Below are 15,189 nucleotides of genomic sequence, written 5' to 3'. Positions count from 1 at the left end.
AACCAGAGGCTCTTGTGAGCAGTCACACAGTCCCTCCCAGCCCCTCCAATGGGGTTCTTGGCTCAGTCTGGTGTTCCAGTGCAAGCAGAAGGGGCTGAAGTCCAGTCTAGTGCCTGTGCTTCAAACTAGTTTGTAAAAGGACAGGAGACCCACCCCCAGAGAAGACCTTTTACAGCAGTTTGATTTTCTGAGGTGCAAAGCAAGATGCCAGGTAAAACCTGGTTCCATGAATTCAGAACAGCCTCTCTCACAGAGAATTAGCTGAGTAGCAGTTTGAAAACAGAGCCTGAGTTAAGCATCATCATAAAATAGCAACTAGATCAAGGCAGTATCTTCAGCCTAACCCCAGCTCATGCAGCTGCATCAGTGGGACAAATTCTCAAATGACAGGCCCAAAGATGCCTCTGGCTTAGGCTCTGCCAAGTACCCTGGGAAGCAGCAAACAGGTTACAGGGATGAGAGCACGAAGATCCAACAGTACCTCAGAGTGTGGGGTCTCCCCCAGCCCCTCCTCATTCTTCTCCTTCTTGGAATGGACTGCAGCAGAGGTGTGGCGCTGCCTCTTCCGCTTCCGCTGCTTCTCCAAGAGCTTTTCAGAAGCTGCAACAGAAAAACCATTCAAGGAAAATGCAGAAAGAATTCTTTTGCTGCAGGTGACACCAGTAAGTTCTGCAGCCTGAGAGCTTCAGGCTGGGTCCTGTATTCTCTGAGGGCCTAAGGGCTGGGGCAATACCATCCTCCAGGCACTTAGCCCTCTGCCCTGCAGCCACCACACAAACGCCAACTCAAACTGGTTAAAGCAACTTTTGCTGGGCTGCTGAACCCAGAGCACCAAGCACTTACACACACACAGTTCCACAGGCACTGATCCCAATATCCCAACAGTCTGCCCTGCTATCCCTGCCTTCACTTACCTTCTCCCACGTCCTGGAAGTGAGCTGGTGAGTAGAGCTCAGAGCTGTCACTCTCTGAAGGGCCAGTACCCTACAAACAGGAGAGAGAGTCAAGTCACCAGATGAAAACAGAGGCACACTCTCCTCAGCTGTGAAACCTTTTGGAATGACTGCAATACCTAATTTACCATCCAGTTCATGAATTCATCAGAAATTTTACAAGAAAATATTTGGTTTGTGTGTGTGATAAAACACACATGTAAAAGTCTGTCTCTGTGAAGGGAGGAATGTGGAATCTGATGTGTCTTGTGCTCATCAACACCATTCACTGCTTCCTATGCTCTCCCAAAAAGGCTGCTAATACTCTGCAAGGTGATGGGAGAAGACATTCTCTTCTGAGTTTACACTTTTACACACCTTAAGACTGAAATACACTGGCCTCTACATTACTGCAACAGAGATAACTGTACCTCACAGAGAAAGAAAAAGGACAGAAGTGTTATTAGTCAACTTTAGGAACAGTGGCAACAAGTTCTGTGCAGGCACATGATCTGAAATAAATAAGTTGCATTTTTCCAAACCACATCACTGAATTTTGAGTATTCACTGGAGAAGAGCAGCATTTTCTTTAAAAATCTGAACCAAACAAGGTATCCTACATATCATTCACCTCAAGCCTCCATCCTGCTTCAAGCTCTGCACTTACATGCATTTACCAGCTCACTTGGGAAGGTAACAAAGAAAATACTGCTCAGAGGAAATCTGATGGAAAAGGACAAAGCCTTGAGTTCAAGTTCAAGCTACATTGTAACGTGACAGAAAGCCACTGTGCAGAACATTTCTGCTCATACCTTTTCAGCCAGCATCCAGATGACTCCTTTTCCATATAAATCAATTTTAAAAAGAAGATTTTAAACCAAAACTACCCAATCCCCCTTTACAAGTGGAGAGGGGTGGGGGACAGTGGATTATTTCATCATAACACAGCAACCAGCACCTTTGGGAAGGGTGGACCTTTGCTCCTGGGCTGCAGCCAACAAAAAACCACATCCCATTGCATTGTGTCCTGTTTAGCAGGATCTGCTGTCTGGGCCTGCTTTCTATCTAGTTTTCAAAAGAGCTGGAAGGGAAGTACCTTCTTTTGGGGAGTCCATTCCTCCTTCTTTGGCATAAAGGCAGTGTCCAAGTCATTGGATTCCAAGAGCTTTTTAGTGGGCTTCCTTTGACGCTTGCTTTCGAAGTTTCCTGCAATGAAACCCTTCACATCAGACAAACAGGGGTTTTCTTGTCTTCCATCAGATTGAGGCCATTAAGTAAATATCAGCCAACAGTTCAAAATAATCTGCTTCACCCTGTCTTTGAGATCATAAGCTCCTAGGGCAGAGATGCCAATTACCTGCTTCTGTACAACTTCAATAAAAACAGACCTCAGTCTGTCATGACCTTCAGGCTCACCTCAATATGTAATATAAAAATCCACCCACAGAAGAGAGGCTGGGAACTCACTGCCAGCAAGTAACACATGCTGGCAGCCCAATTCACATCATAATTTCCCAAACACTTTGATCTGCATAAGCCAGTCCTACCACTGACACAGCCCTGCCTACACTCCCACACCCCTCACATCAGTGTTCATGCTGCTGCAGTAAACAGGCTGAAGATCACAATCCTGGTTAAAACTACTTGAGAAAAGATAACCCAACAAAACTATTTCCTCCTCAAGCTTTATCCTGGCCCTCAGGAGGTAGCAAGTTGCTAGACCTGGGTTCCTTCACTAATTTTGGCAACAGTATAAACTTAGAACCAGGAAATGCTGATGCTGAGTGCAGACACTCTGCAGACACAGCCTGTTACCCATCCCACCCCATTCATCCGCTGCCTTCGACAGTCTCAGCTGTGCCCTTTGACACCTCTGCAGGCACAGCTCATCCACCACACTCCTAACCCTCAAGACAAGCTTCTGCCCACTCTGTGTGCTTCAGCAAAAGGTGAGGGGAAATGACTGAAAAGAGCTACACAACCTCTGCAGACTGGAGGTTTGCTCCCACTGCTGCAGCCTGTTGTGTTCTCCTGCCTCTCCAATCTTGGGTTTGCATTCTCAGTTTTCCTCCTTTAATCCTCTCCAACTTCCCTTCCTTGTGACACCCACAAGTCTCCAGAGGCAATTCCTCTTCCCTCACACATGAGAGGCTAACTGACCTCCCACTGACCAAAAATCTGCTGACTTGGTTTATTTTCTTTGACTGCAAGTCCTTTAGGAACAGTGTTCCCTCCAAGCCAGCACAGCCAGAACACCAGGGCTTTAACTCTGGACACGTCTTTAGATGCTATCAGAGAATAAACACACTGAAAGGAATCTCTGGGACTGACACTGCTGGAAAGGGAAAAGGCCCCTCAGACCACACTCCTTCTACACTGTGCCTTACTGAAGACCAAGAACCTGGCTTGCTGCTCACACAAATCCCCAAAAATTTCTACAGATGCTTAGAACCAATTAAGTAGGAAGTTCTTCCAGAGGGAATTTTGTGCTACAGCTCCCTGAGCTCTCTAGGACAGCAAAGATCACTCCATGAAGCTCAGACTTTGTGCATCACCCTCAGCACAGCAATGTCCATCCAAAGGGGTTTACAGCAACAAGAAACTGTCAGGCTGAAGGAATGTCACTGCTTGGAAGCACAGACAGAAAGGACTCAGAGAAGGAGTTGTGGCTTCTTTTATATGGACAAAAGAAGCATTCTGCGCAAGGATCTAAGAAGGACCACCACAGTCTATAGGAAGCCAACAGTACCAGGTCACTGGACACCCTTGCACCTGCCCTCTCTCTCTTCTCAACACAGTAACAGTCAGTGAGTGAAGAAGGCAAGAACAAACAGTGGCAACAGCCACTGATCTTTTCATGCTGTCCCAAGAATGATTTTTCACGGAACTTGAGTTACTTTCACTTACAAAAGCAGCATCACACCACCTGCCACTTACCTGATTTCAGGAATCCCTCTTCTGCATCTGGAGAAGCAGAAACTTCAGAAACATCCGAGGAAGACAGAACCACCACCTCTGGAAAATCTGAAGATCCTCCTTGAGCTTGACTAGGGGGATCAGTGGAGTGGGATCCTAGTTCTGAGAAGGAACACTCTGCTTCAAGGACAGGAGGGGACTCTTTGGTTGAAGATGGAGTTGAAACCAAAGAACTTGGCCCCCGCTGGGTCTCTCTGTCAGGACTGCATTGTGCAGGAGCACCTCCTTCACATTCAGACCTCGCCACAGAATTCACCTGCCATGGTGAAATATGTTGGTGAAAACATTCACTCTGCATGGCACTGCACACAGCAAGAACACTCAACCACAAAGAACATAAACACACACAGACCAGAGCCCTGGAGAAATAACCACAAAGAGCTCGTTAGCCTTCACCCACCTTTTGTGATTGCTCCTGGCCCTTCTTTGATTTTTTCTTGGGTGCAAACAAGTGATCATATTCTTCTGCATATTCCAGAAGCCGTTTACTCGGCTTTCTAAGGCGCTTCCTCTCTGAATGTGCTAAGAAAAAGGAAAGCAGCTTCAAGACTGTGTTTCTGAGATGATCACAAGACATCTGTGGATAATAGCTGTTCCTGCCTTCTCTTCCAGAGGTTCCATGTGGGAAGAGCTGATAATTCTCTCTCAGAGACAGCCCAAAGAATTTTTGAGTCTCCTATTTTCCAAAATCCCAACTTAGCAGGGGGGAATTTTTAAAGACTTCATGCAGTTCAGGTAAGAAATCAAAACACATCAGACTGAGAGACTCCTGAAATTTCACCCAACATGTCCCTACAAGCTACATCTAACTTGCCTGCAGTACTTCTACCAGAACCAAAGGTCATTAGCAACTCGTTACACTTTTGCTGTTTACTCAAACTCTTTTGGTTTTAGTGCAGGGGCACAGGAAAATACTGCTTTCCTATAACACAGTTCAGTCACTAGTTTCACTAGGAACACATAAGCTTAATTCCTTCCCTTCTCCTCCTCCCTGGCATTTTTTTATATACTACAAATTCCCCATCTGCTGCTGTGAGCCCATTTATTGCTTTGTTTGTTCCACAGTGAAATCAGGGAGCCAGTGACTGCAGCACTTCTTGTCTCTGCACAGTGTGGTGGCATTGCAAGGTAAAAGGTGTTTCCTCACCACAACCCTAACCACACCACCTCGACACAACAACACAAGGCAAGCTCCAAAAAACTCATCCCTGACACTAGAACAACTCTTCTTAGCAAGCTGCAAAAGCAAGGTGATGCACATTTATGTCTTTTTCTCACTTCTCAGAATACCTCTGAATATCTCTGACTTTTCTCCTTTTTACCATTCAAAGTCATTAAATAATACTGCCCAAAGATTTCCCCTAGTCAGGAATATACCTGCATCTCCTGGAAGTTTTGGAACAAACAATAAATATTCTCTTTGCTTCATTTCATTTGTAGGAGGTGGCTTTTTCTTCTTTAAAACGGAAGCATTTTATAACAAAGCATTTCAATGCAATGCTTCAGAACAGGGATGTTGGACAAGATTGCTACATTTTATTGTGGCTTTGTGGTTAAACAAGCATGAAAATGTCAAACTTGGCCAAAAGAGAAGAAAGAAACAACTTTCTCAAACACAGCTATTTTCAGCCTCTATTAACACTCCGCACAGGTGTCAGAGTGAAACACATATTTCAGCACATAAGCAGTTATGGGATGAATATCCTCACCAGGCAACTATTTAGAGCTCCAAAACTGTGCAGCAGAATACACAGCACTGTGCCAGAAGGGCTGGTTTAACTGCTTTTTGTTCCCAAAAGGAATCCCATACAAGAATCCCAAATGCAGATTGACAGTGGCAAATCACAGACCTGATGAAACTATTATTTATAAAATTGGCTTACATCAGCCAAATCCACCAATCTTCACATCTGCCTTATTTGCTCTAAACCACTGTACAAGGTTTGTGGCAAAATTATGCCCAATGCTGCCATTTAACTATGATGAAGACTTTATGCAGTTTGAGCTTAGTGGAAATGGGACAGTTGTGACTGCAATCTGTTTTCTCTTACACTGAAGCTGCTTGCTGTGGGCAAGGATTGCTCACATCTCAAAGCACTGCAGTCAGTCCAGTTTCCAGCATCAGCTTCTTTGCTTTCTAGACCTTGCCCACCATAAAGGAATGGTCTCAACAGAGCATTAGAGGTTGACTCAGCCCCACCTGCACTGGGGATGTCACAGCAGCCCTGCCAGTGGCACTGGTGCCTCCCCACAGCACATCTGTACAAAGGGGGTGGGTGGGTACAGAGCCCACGTGCTGTGTAGGGCAGGGGAATTAGTTTATGCTGCAGCTGTTGATCTGGCACTTTTGTCAGCAAACCCAGGCCCTGCCTGCTGCTGCATCCCTGTACAGTCCTCACACTGCTGCCACCTCCCCAGAGCCTGCTGCCTTCCTCTGGCACTGCCCTCCCAACTTTACTGCCTCTCAGCACCTCCTCTTCCCTAGCTCACTCTGCACACCTTCATCTTCACCTCACACAGCATCACAGAGGAATGCTTCAACTGCCAAACCACCATGAGGCTGTAAGAACCTGCCAGGATCTCAGTGTGAAGGAAGAACCCCCAGAACGTGCATCCTCTCACCTGCTCTACAGAGACCTCAGTCCTCAAAAACACACAGACCCAGCCAGAGTCAGTGAATGATTAAGCTGGTCATGACTGAAAACCAGAACTTCTACCCCAGGTGTTACACCCTATAGGCTTGTTTTCTGTGCCTGCTGCAACTTGCCTTGGGCAGGTCCCACAACCACCAAGCCAAGAGCTGTCTTTGCCACAATTGTAACAGAAGTGCAGGCTGCCTCCAGCAACCACAAAAAGCAAAATACACACATCAAAATCTGCACTGAGAGAACACATAAGTGACAGAATGCACACAGGCTCAAAATAATGATAAGTTGTATCATTTTATGATATCACAATTAGATTAGAGCAATTAGTGTGGTGAAACCTATGCAAAAACCTAATTTTATTGGTTTTATTAAGGTGTGTTTCCCCAGATTCCCTGCAGAAGCCAGAAGATGGTACATGTTGAATAAGGTTCTGTTCGCCCTATTCTTCCACACACTCTTTTATTTCTTCCATTGGCTTTAACCAAATGTCCCCACCTCTGTGGGAGAGGCCCTCAGAAGCCTCCTCCTGCTTGGATCATTTCCCTTCCAGTGCTGCTGCCTTACTTCTGCCTGCCATATTCCAGACCCACCTCCAGCTCAGCCTCCCTCTCTTCTGTTCTCTCTCACCCATCAAGCAGCCACACCAGAACTGTAAATTAGGAAATCTGTAGGGCTCCACAAGTCACTATGAGCAGCTAATAAAATTCCACACTAAGAACTAAAAACCTCCCAACACATTGTCTTGAGGAAATCCTACAGAACCAACTGAAGACAAACTATGTCAAAGAGGACTATGAAAGATAAAGAACAGAGCAGCCATTGAGGCTCAGTTTTCTGGAACTTTCTAGCATTGACCTACCCCACTAACATCAAATTTGTGGCTCTAAGGAACACATTATGAAGGCATAAGTTAAAAAAAAAAATCCCAGGGTCAGAAGGATTCTTATTTTACCTTTCACTGTGGAAGAACTAAAGATTTTTAATGTGTGCAAAATTTTCTGACCAATAACCTGAGTACAAACTCATAATGACTCTGCCTCCTTTGTCCTCCATGCTTACAGAACTCAAACCAAGGTCCCACACTTTCTTCTGCTCAGATGTAGATATCTTCACATTGTCAGCCACAAGTTCTGTAACTTATCCTTTAAATGAAAAAGTGTAAAATGTATACAAATACTCTGGCGCAAGTCCAGCTCCCTTACCTTGTGCAGAGAATTCAGACTGGGGAGCAAAGTTGCCAAGCTCTGTTTCTGAGTCCATCAGACTGGTGTTTGGCTTACCACATACATTCAAACGTTTATCAACTAAGTCTAAACGATTCTCAAAGTCCTGAACTGCCAAGTCTCCCTCAAGCACCTTTGAATGAGGGGAATGCCTACGTCCCAAGCACTCATTTCCCTTCAGTGAAAAGCCACGAGAATTCAGGCCAAAGGCACTCTCCAAGTTTCCTTGTTCCCTAGATCTACTGGTGTGCTTATTAGATCTAGCACTGCTTTGGTTAAAACGCTGCCATCGCTTTTTGGGTGCTACGTGATTGGTATCATTAGACTCATCACCAAGAGAGCTCTCACTATTTGCCTCTGAATCCAAGTCTGGACTCTCCCCATTTTCAGTAGAATTGCAGCTCTCTTTTTTTCTACCAGCTTCAGGTCTCCTTCCAATACGACCTAAATTGTCATCAGATAAACAGGCAGAGTCTTCATCAGTTGAATGCTCTGTTAAATCAATACACTCCTTCCTCTCAGTATCTTCTGCCTCATTCCCTAGAGGACTGGTAACCGAACTGTGCCCACGGAATGAACGTTCTCCTGAATCTCTGGGTAACCGACTTAGCAACTTACTTGGCCCTCCTGGTTTTAAGTCCTTTCTGTTTGAAACTGTTTTATCTCCAAGCTTTGATGACTGCTTAGATTTTGAACAGTTGCGTTTGGACAGGCAATTTGTGCCGTTTGTCCCAGAAACAGCAGCACTCGCAGGCTCCCTTTTACCAGTACCAATCCCTGTCAACTTGGTTGGAGGACCACGTGAAAATGAGGAGTTGCTTAGAGCAGAGTTTGGAGTTACTGTTTCCTGGACACAATCTCCATTTTTTTCTATTTTATATGGGGGACCTACAATGGACAAAGACTTGAGACCACTTGCAGAATTGCTTCCAGAACCATCACTTGTGCTGGTATTTCGAAATGGGACTATATTTTGACCAGTCATCAGTTGCTGCTCTTTTGTCTTACTGTCATGCATATCCTTCAACATCATTAACAAGGTGCTGAATTTGTAATCTGGTTCAATGGGCAAACGACCAGAAGCAGAAGAGAAAAGCAAAGGTACTGTGGCCTTTGGAGCGCCAGAGTCACTGGCATCATCATTCATGGACCGATAGGACAGTTCCTTCAGCTCTGACAGAACGTGCTTCACCACGGCTGTTTCAATTTCAGCAGAATCCCTGGGTTTCTCATGCATGTTGTTTAACAGTTTCTGACCATCAACTTTTCCACTTCTCTGAAGAGAATCTCTTGAAAGGCCAGAGAAACCTTTGGTATCTGAAGAACAGTGATTCACACCACCCTCCTCTTCCGCAAGAGAAGGCTCCAACCCAGCAACCTTTTCTTTATGTTTACATTTTATACTTCTGCTTCCGGGTAATTTCACGCTTTTTGATTTCAAGACTGCTTGATTTGTAACAGCAGGCCAGGAGCCATCCTTGGAAACACTTTGGGGGGTAGTGTGCTTGTTTGCTAGGGAAAGATTGTAATTTCTCACATCTGAAGAGCACTCGAGAGGTGTCAATGGCATCTCAGCATCAGACAAACCTACTTCAAGCTCCCCATCCACAAATTCAGCATCAAGTCTGTTGGTTACCAAACCTCCCAGAGCTTTGTGATCTCTGTGTGACTTCTTCCTGGCCCTTCTGCTGCTCTTCTGAGAAAGATACATGGAAAGTTTAATGTTTCCACTTGATGTCATAGCAAAGTCCTTCTCCACTTTATCTGAAGAATCACTAACTTCAAGAGCACTAGAGGCTCTCTCTGAACTTTGGTCCATGGTATCTACATCGCTGTTCCCACCATCAGAGAGGGAAGAGGATGAATCTGATTCAGTTTGTTTTTTCTCAACACCACCATCAGATGCAGAATAGTGTATTTGTAACTTGGAACTGCACAAAATGCCCAGAGAGCTCTTCTCTCTCTCAAAAGATGGGCTGGAAAACAAATCTCCTTGGAGGGTGCTTTTCAGAGTGTCACTTTTACGATTCTCATAGTCTGGTTTTAGAGGTGTCTTTTCAAAGCGTCTTTCTCCAAAGGAGGACAGCAAATGGTTTTCCCTGGTGCTGCTGGCTGCTGTCAGGCTGTTGGCAATGCGCCGAAGCTCGTGAGACGCGTGCTTCTCTGGTAGGTCCCCAACAATCACGTTTCTAACTACGCTCTCTGGTGTTTTGTCTTTGATTTCTTCCCTCGATGTTTCCCCTCTGGCGCCACTCTTTTTTACTCTAGTCCTTTTTCTGCTTTCAGAGGTTGTTTTCACCTGTGGCTTGATGTGCAATTTTCCTTTTTCACTGGCCACGTGTCTGGAGTCAAAAGCCAAGGATTTTAAGCAGCCGTTCAGTTGCGTGTCCCTTTCTGCCCCAGGGCCATTGCTGTAGTATTCCAGCTGCACGTCCTTCTCGCTGTCCGGCTCACTCGAGCTCTGGCTGCACTTCTGATCCTCTGGACCCCCAAGAAGAATGTCTTCTGCCTGTCCAACACTGACTTCCCATTTAGCTCTAAATTTCTGAGGAACCTTAAAAGTTGGAGACAAAAAGAAGACAAAATTTGAGTAGGTACTTAAAGAGGTAAAAGCAAGGAGCACAAGGCACGGAGAGACATTCCTGCATTTTGCATCTTTAAGACAATTCCCTGGGACTGTGTCTGGCAGACACAGGAAGTACTGCTCCTGGGTAAGCACCCTGCATTCCAGCTGAGCCCTGTGCATTCCCAGAACAGTAAAAAGGTCCCTGGAAAGTAAAGGTCTCTGAAGAATCGGATGTCTTGGCATGCCAACACACCCTGAACACAACAGCCTGTAAAGGGCAATGAATATGGTATGGATCCCTGGCACAGAAATGCAAAGCTACAGCCAGCAAGCCTCACAAGGCAAATGCAGCACGGTTTTCCTCAAAATATCTGAGCTGCTTGCTGTCCTCATTGTTGATTCTTCCTGCATCCCCTGAATTCAGAGCACGATCTGCCCTCTCCATCAACTCACCTCGGGACTAACATGAGCTCCACACACATCTAAGATGTGCTCTATCAAGTTCACAATGTTCATTCCTGGGAATTCTCCCAGTATAACTCTGTATCTGTAGGAAAACCAGAAAGCTCTCTGCATACTTAACAGGAACCTCTGCTAACACTCAAAATCAATAAGAAACTTGTTTCTTATCTGCATGTATAGTTTTTGGCTGCACAACAGCAAACCAAGAGCTTCACAATTGCTCCTAAAATCAAAACCAAGTCCAAGGCAGGAGGAACAATTCACATTGCTGACACTTTTTTCCTAAAGAAAAACCCAAACCAACAAAGTCTCATCTCAGCAGATTCAAGAAAACCTGATAGCAATCCAGCCAAATACTCTCAGCTTTGCATCAATTTTGGCTTCCAGGGGTGCAAACCTGGACATTTATGTGAGTAACAAATGTTTGATTCCCTCAACTGCAGGCATGCTGGCACTCCATTTACATTTAGAATGAGATTTCAGCCACGCAGCACTTCTAGGACCAGAGAAGTTACTTGGGAGCAAGTCACTAGTTGTTGAGAGCACAAGGAGAGAAGTCCTTTAAGAAGATACTGAACATGCCCTTGGAAAAGAAAAACCAAATAAGGCCACTGCCCCCAGGGACTCACATCTGCAAGAGCACATTCAATCTGATGGTTCTGCACTAACACAGGTTATAAAGCTTTAGAGTAGGAAAAAAAAAGAAAAACCAGATACCATTGCCTAGTGTAACTATTTGCTCTCTCACAGCAACACAGTAGCCTCTGCAGTTCCTCACTTCAGCTATTCCAACGAGTTAATTTCTGCAGTCACCTTCCTAAAGACATAGACCAGACCCCTGTGTCACATTACATTAACTGGCTACAACTGCTCAGGGCTGTTATGTTTGGAAACGGAGATGGTGCGATGAGCCACAAAACTCATTCCCACAGGCTCACTGACAAAGCATTTTCCAAGTCAAATTATAAGTCCTAACAGGTTTCTATAAAGAGAATTACCGAAGCAGTGCTAAAAACCCCACTGCTTTATCTCAGCCAGTGATCTAGTGAAGCATGCAACTCCACCTCTGATTGAGAGCAGCCAAAGGAGGCTGCCAGAGAGCATGGAAGTTTTTTAGCAGTGCTGCAATCCACAGCAGGAGAGGGCTGTGCTGCTAAACAGATCCCACACCAACAGAGCCCAGATTCCTCTGCCTTCCAGAGCTGTCCAGGGCAATAGAAGCAGCAGGCCACACCCCAGCATAGAAGAGAGCCTGGAAACTCCTGGCAGTTTATAAACTATGCTGCTGTAAGGACACAAAGAATCCTTTCCCTGACTTGCTGCAGTCAGTCTCACAGAAGCTGTCAAAGTACAAATTCAGGCATAAAGGAATATTTTGTACTGTGCAGATTCAAAGAAATAAAAACATATTACACAAAACAGCTCTTTCACCTTGTGTTTGTATCCTTTTTCCTTTTGCTTTCCTCTTTTCCGGAGAACAGGCAGCTCTTCAAACTGATGTCTCCCTTCAAAGAGGACAACAGCTTTCCCAGGAACCCAGGTTTTCTCTGAAGGTTCTCCTAAGGCTTCCACATAATACTCTCGGTATGGTCTCCCACTGGAAACTATTTCAAGAAATTTAACAGAATTATCCCTTGTATGTAACAGAATAAAGACACAAAAAGAGACACAGAAAACAGTAACTATTGGAGAAGTAATTTTCAATTAAATTTTGCTTAACAACATTCCCACATAAATGCCAGTTCTGGAGATTTCTACTCACAACTAAGGCAGATCCCTTTGTTTGCTACTGTCTATATTTAGACTCTACATTACTATTCTATTTTTAAATTGTTTGGGCTTTTTTTGGTTTTTACAAACAATTGATTAACACGCCTATGATTGGTCATCTTCCTACAGCAAAGATTGCTTGCATAAAAAGAGAAGGTAAAAATATCTATTTTTTTTTTTCCTTGAGAGACACAACACACCAGGCAGAACATTTTTTCCTGCTACTCCCTGATTAATGATTAAACAGTCCAGAGCACTTGACCGTTGGGAAAACACAACAGTGCTGGGAACACCCAGAACTGACATCCTTCTGGATAGGATTTACTCACACAGGTTGAGCCTCCCCCATCACAACACATCCCATCCTCTTCCATGTTTTAATACCAAACAAAGTCTTATTTGGAACATAAAACATGAACAGCAGGATTTAAGCAAACACGTGCACACACACTGAAAATATTAGGTGCAATATGACACAACATTAGTTGCAGTAAGTTTCTCCATACTTCAGACACAAGAGGTGCAGAGAAAGAGAAGAAATTCAATCATAGGGGCGCATCCAAAGATGCTTTAAAGGTACTTTCTATGCAAGAAAATTGAACACACATGGTACAAATAAAGACTGAATCAGTACTGGGTTTAAAAGGACAGGTCACAAGCATTGGAACAGAGCAAACAACACTTATGGGATACAAACTTCTCCCTACAGTCTGCTGCAATGCATTAACCTTCTCCTGGAAACACCTTCACCCTCTGAACAGGCAGACTACACTCCCAGCCCATTTGGTTTGTGCTGCCTCTTCCAGGGTGCCAGCACAGTGTGGCAGCCTGGCCTTAAGTGATGTTGAAACTGAGATTCTAACCAAGACCACTGAGAGGATGACAAACAACCACCAGAACAACATCAAACCAAGTGCAAAGATCACAGGCTGCATCCACCCCATTCACAGTTCTGGGACTCAAGCCACTGAGCCTACACCTTCCAGCTTCAAAAATCTTCCAAGCCAAGAGCTTGCTGAGAAAAGGTAAACTGCCTTTAACTAAACACCGTTCCTGAAATCCCAAGAGAAGAGCTTTCAGCACAAGAGACAAGGTTGAAGCGACCTGCCTTGTTTTGAAGGGCTTGTTCCCTTGGCAACAGGAGAGCCAAGGCAGTAGGACTGAGCTTCCTGCAGTGCACACAGAGCCCAGCTCCTCCTGCCCAAAAGTGCCCGAGCTCTGATCCATCTGCTTTGCCACCTTGGCATTGGGAAGGGAGGACAAGCAGATTACATACAGCCACAGCTGGAAAATATAATTTTCCCATGAGCTCCACTGGTTTGAACACAGATAAAACAATGGTGGGAGAGTCCCTCATGTGGCTGGAGATCAGGCCTTCCTGGAACTTGCTGACAGAGCTTTTCCTCCCTGCAGAATTCCTTTATTGTCAATCCTCATGCACAGGCTGAGAGGGGAATACTGGACAGCTATGTACATTAAATCCTGCCCAAAACTTCATGAGGAGGGATGTTGGGAGACAATATATATCAGCATATCTTCTGGAAACATCTCTGACAGGATTTTGAGAGCTGGAAACAGACTATTTAAAATAGCACATTCACTATTCTCTAGAATCAGGATAAATGCCTCCCCAAAGGATGAAGGGGGAGGTGAAGAAAGAAGACTTCAGCAAGCAGGCTTGGGGATTATGTGAGCATCACGTAGGAAAAGCTACTTCATGTCTAGAGAAACAGCCGTGGCTCTGAGCCGATGGCCACTCAAAAAGAACTCCACTCATGCACAGCACTTGTGCTTAGGCTGGCAAGGGCCACAAAACCTGGACACAAAACCAGTAGTGAGTGGCAATCTCACCAGTCTAGAGCTGTCAGTGGCAGAGGACACCTGTTCAAGGGGTTTCGAGTTGCCCAGAGAACAGAAAGAATCAGAAGGGGAAACCAGGAACAAATAATAAGCCTTTCTGTTTGTGGCAGTCTCCCCGTGGCATCTGGTATGATAGTAAAAGCAAACAATTCCTCATTTCCCTTCTGTTCTCTCCATCACTCACCTATCTCTGCCTTGATCTTTCAAGACTCTTTTTCTCCCTTCCTGGCTCTCTCCTGTGGCCAAGCACACACAGCTCTGTTGTTTATGCCCATCTCTCCTCCTCACACTCAGCTCACTCACACTATACCCTGAACAGTCACATACATGGCTCCATCTCTTGGTTTTTCCAGAATTTCCTGTCAACAACCCCTTACTTTTTTGTGCCAAATAAGACCCAAAAATTTCACTTCCATGCACGTGTTCCCATCACACCCTCAGGCACTTAGCAGCTACACTGCACTACCCCACACTCCACTCCTCAGCCTCTCCAGCCTCCCATTCTCCAACAACAACTCTGTGTCCTCACACACTCCGATCTTCCCAGCTCTGCTTCCTCACCTGTTCCACTGCTCTGATCCATCTCCTTCTTCTCTGCATAACTTTTCTGAGAGGTTGCTTTTTCTTCTGCACTGCCCTGAGCTTAGCCCAGCTATCTGTCCTTCCTACAGTCTGGGAAGAACAGCCTAAATGCCCCACAGATATCTGTGCCACTTCATCACCCCCAGCCCCTTCTTCTTCCTGCCACCTCC

General features: G+C 45.1%; 1 protein-coding gene across 1 annotated transcript in view; it reads right to left on the bottom strand.

The window, feature by feature from the left end:
- Window positions 1–15,189, bottom strand: part of NSD1 (nuclear receptor binding SET domain protein 1) — a 54,867-nt gene that overhangs the window by 24,911 nt on the left and 14,767 nt on the right. Inside the window, exons 4-10 of the mRNA XM_059483924.1 lie at window positions 12,239–12,411; window positions 7,759–10,333; window positions 4,309–4,430; window positions 3,870–4,164; window positions 2,029–2,138; window positions 915–984; window positions 482–600 (exon numbers count right to left, since the gene is read on the bottom strand). Coding sequence (XP_059339907.1) covers window positions 482–600; window positions 915–984; window positions 2,029–2,138; window positions 3,870–4,164; window positions 4,309–4,430; window positions 7,759–10,333; window positions 12,239–12,411 — 3,464 coding nt within the window. The remainder of the gene's footprint in view (window positions 1–481; window positions 601–914; window positions 985–2,028; window positions 2,139–3,869; window positions 4,165–4,308; window positions 4,431–7,758; window positions 10,334–12,238; window positions 12,412–15,189) is intronic.

This window comes from Ammospiza nelsoni, chromosome 16 (assembly GCF_027579445.1).
Source record: "Ammospiza nelsoni isolate bAmmNel1 chromosome 16, bAmmNel1.pri, whole genome shotgun sequence".
NCBI lineage: Eukaryota > Metazoa > Chordata > Aves > Passeriformes > Passerellidae > Ammospiza > Ammospiza nelsoni.
Note: the sequence above shows the minus strand (reverse complement) of the source record. Positions and strands in the feature narration are given on the sequence as shown.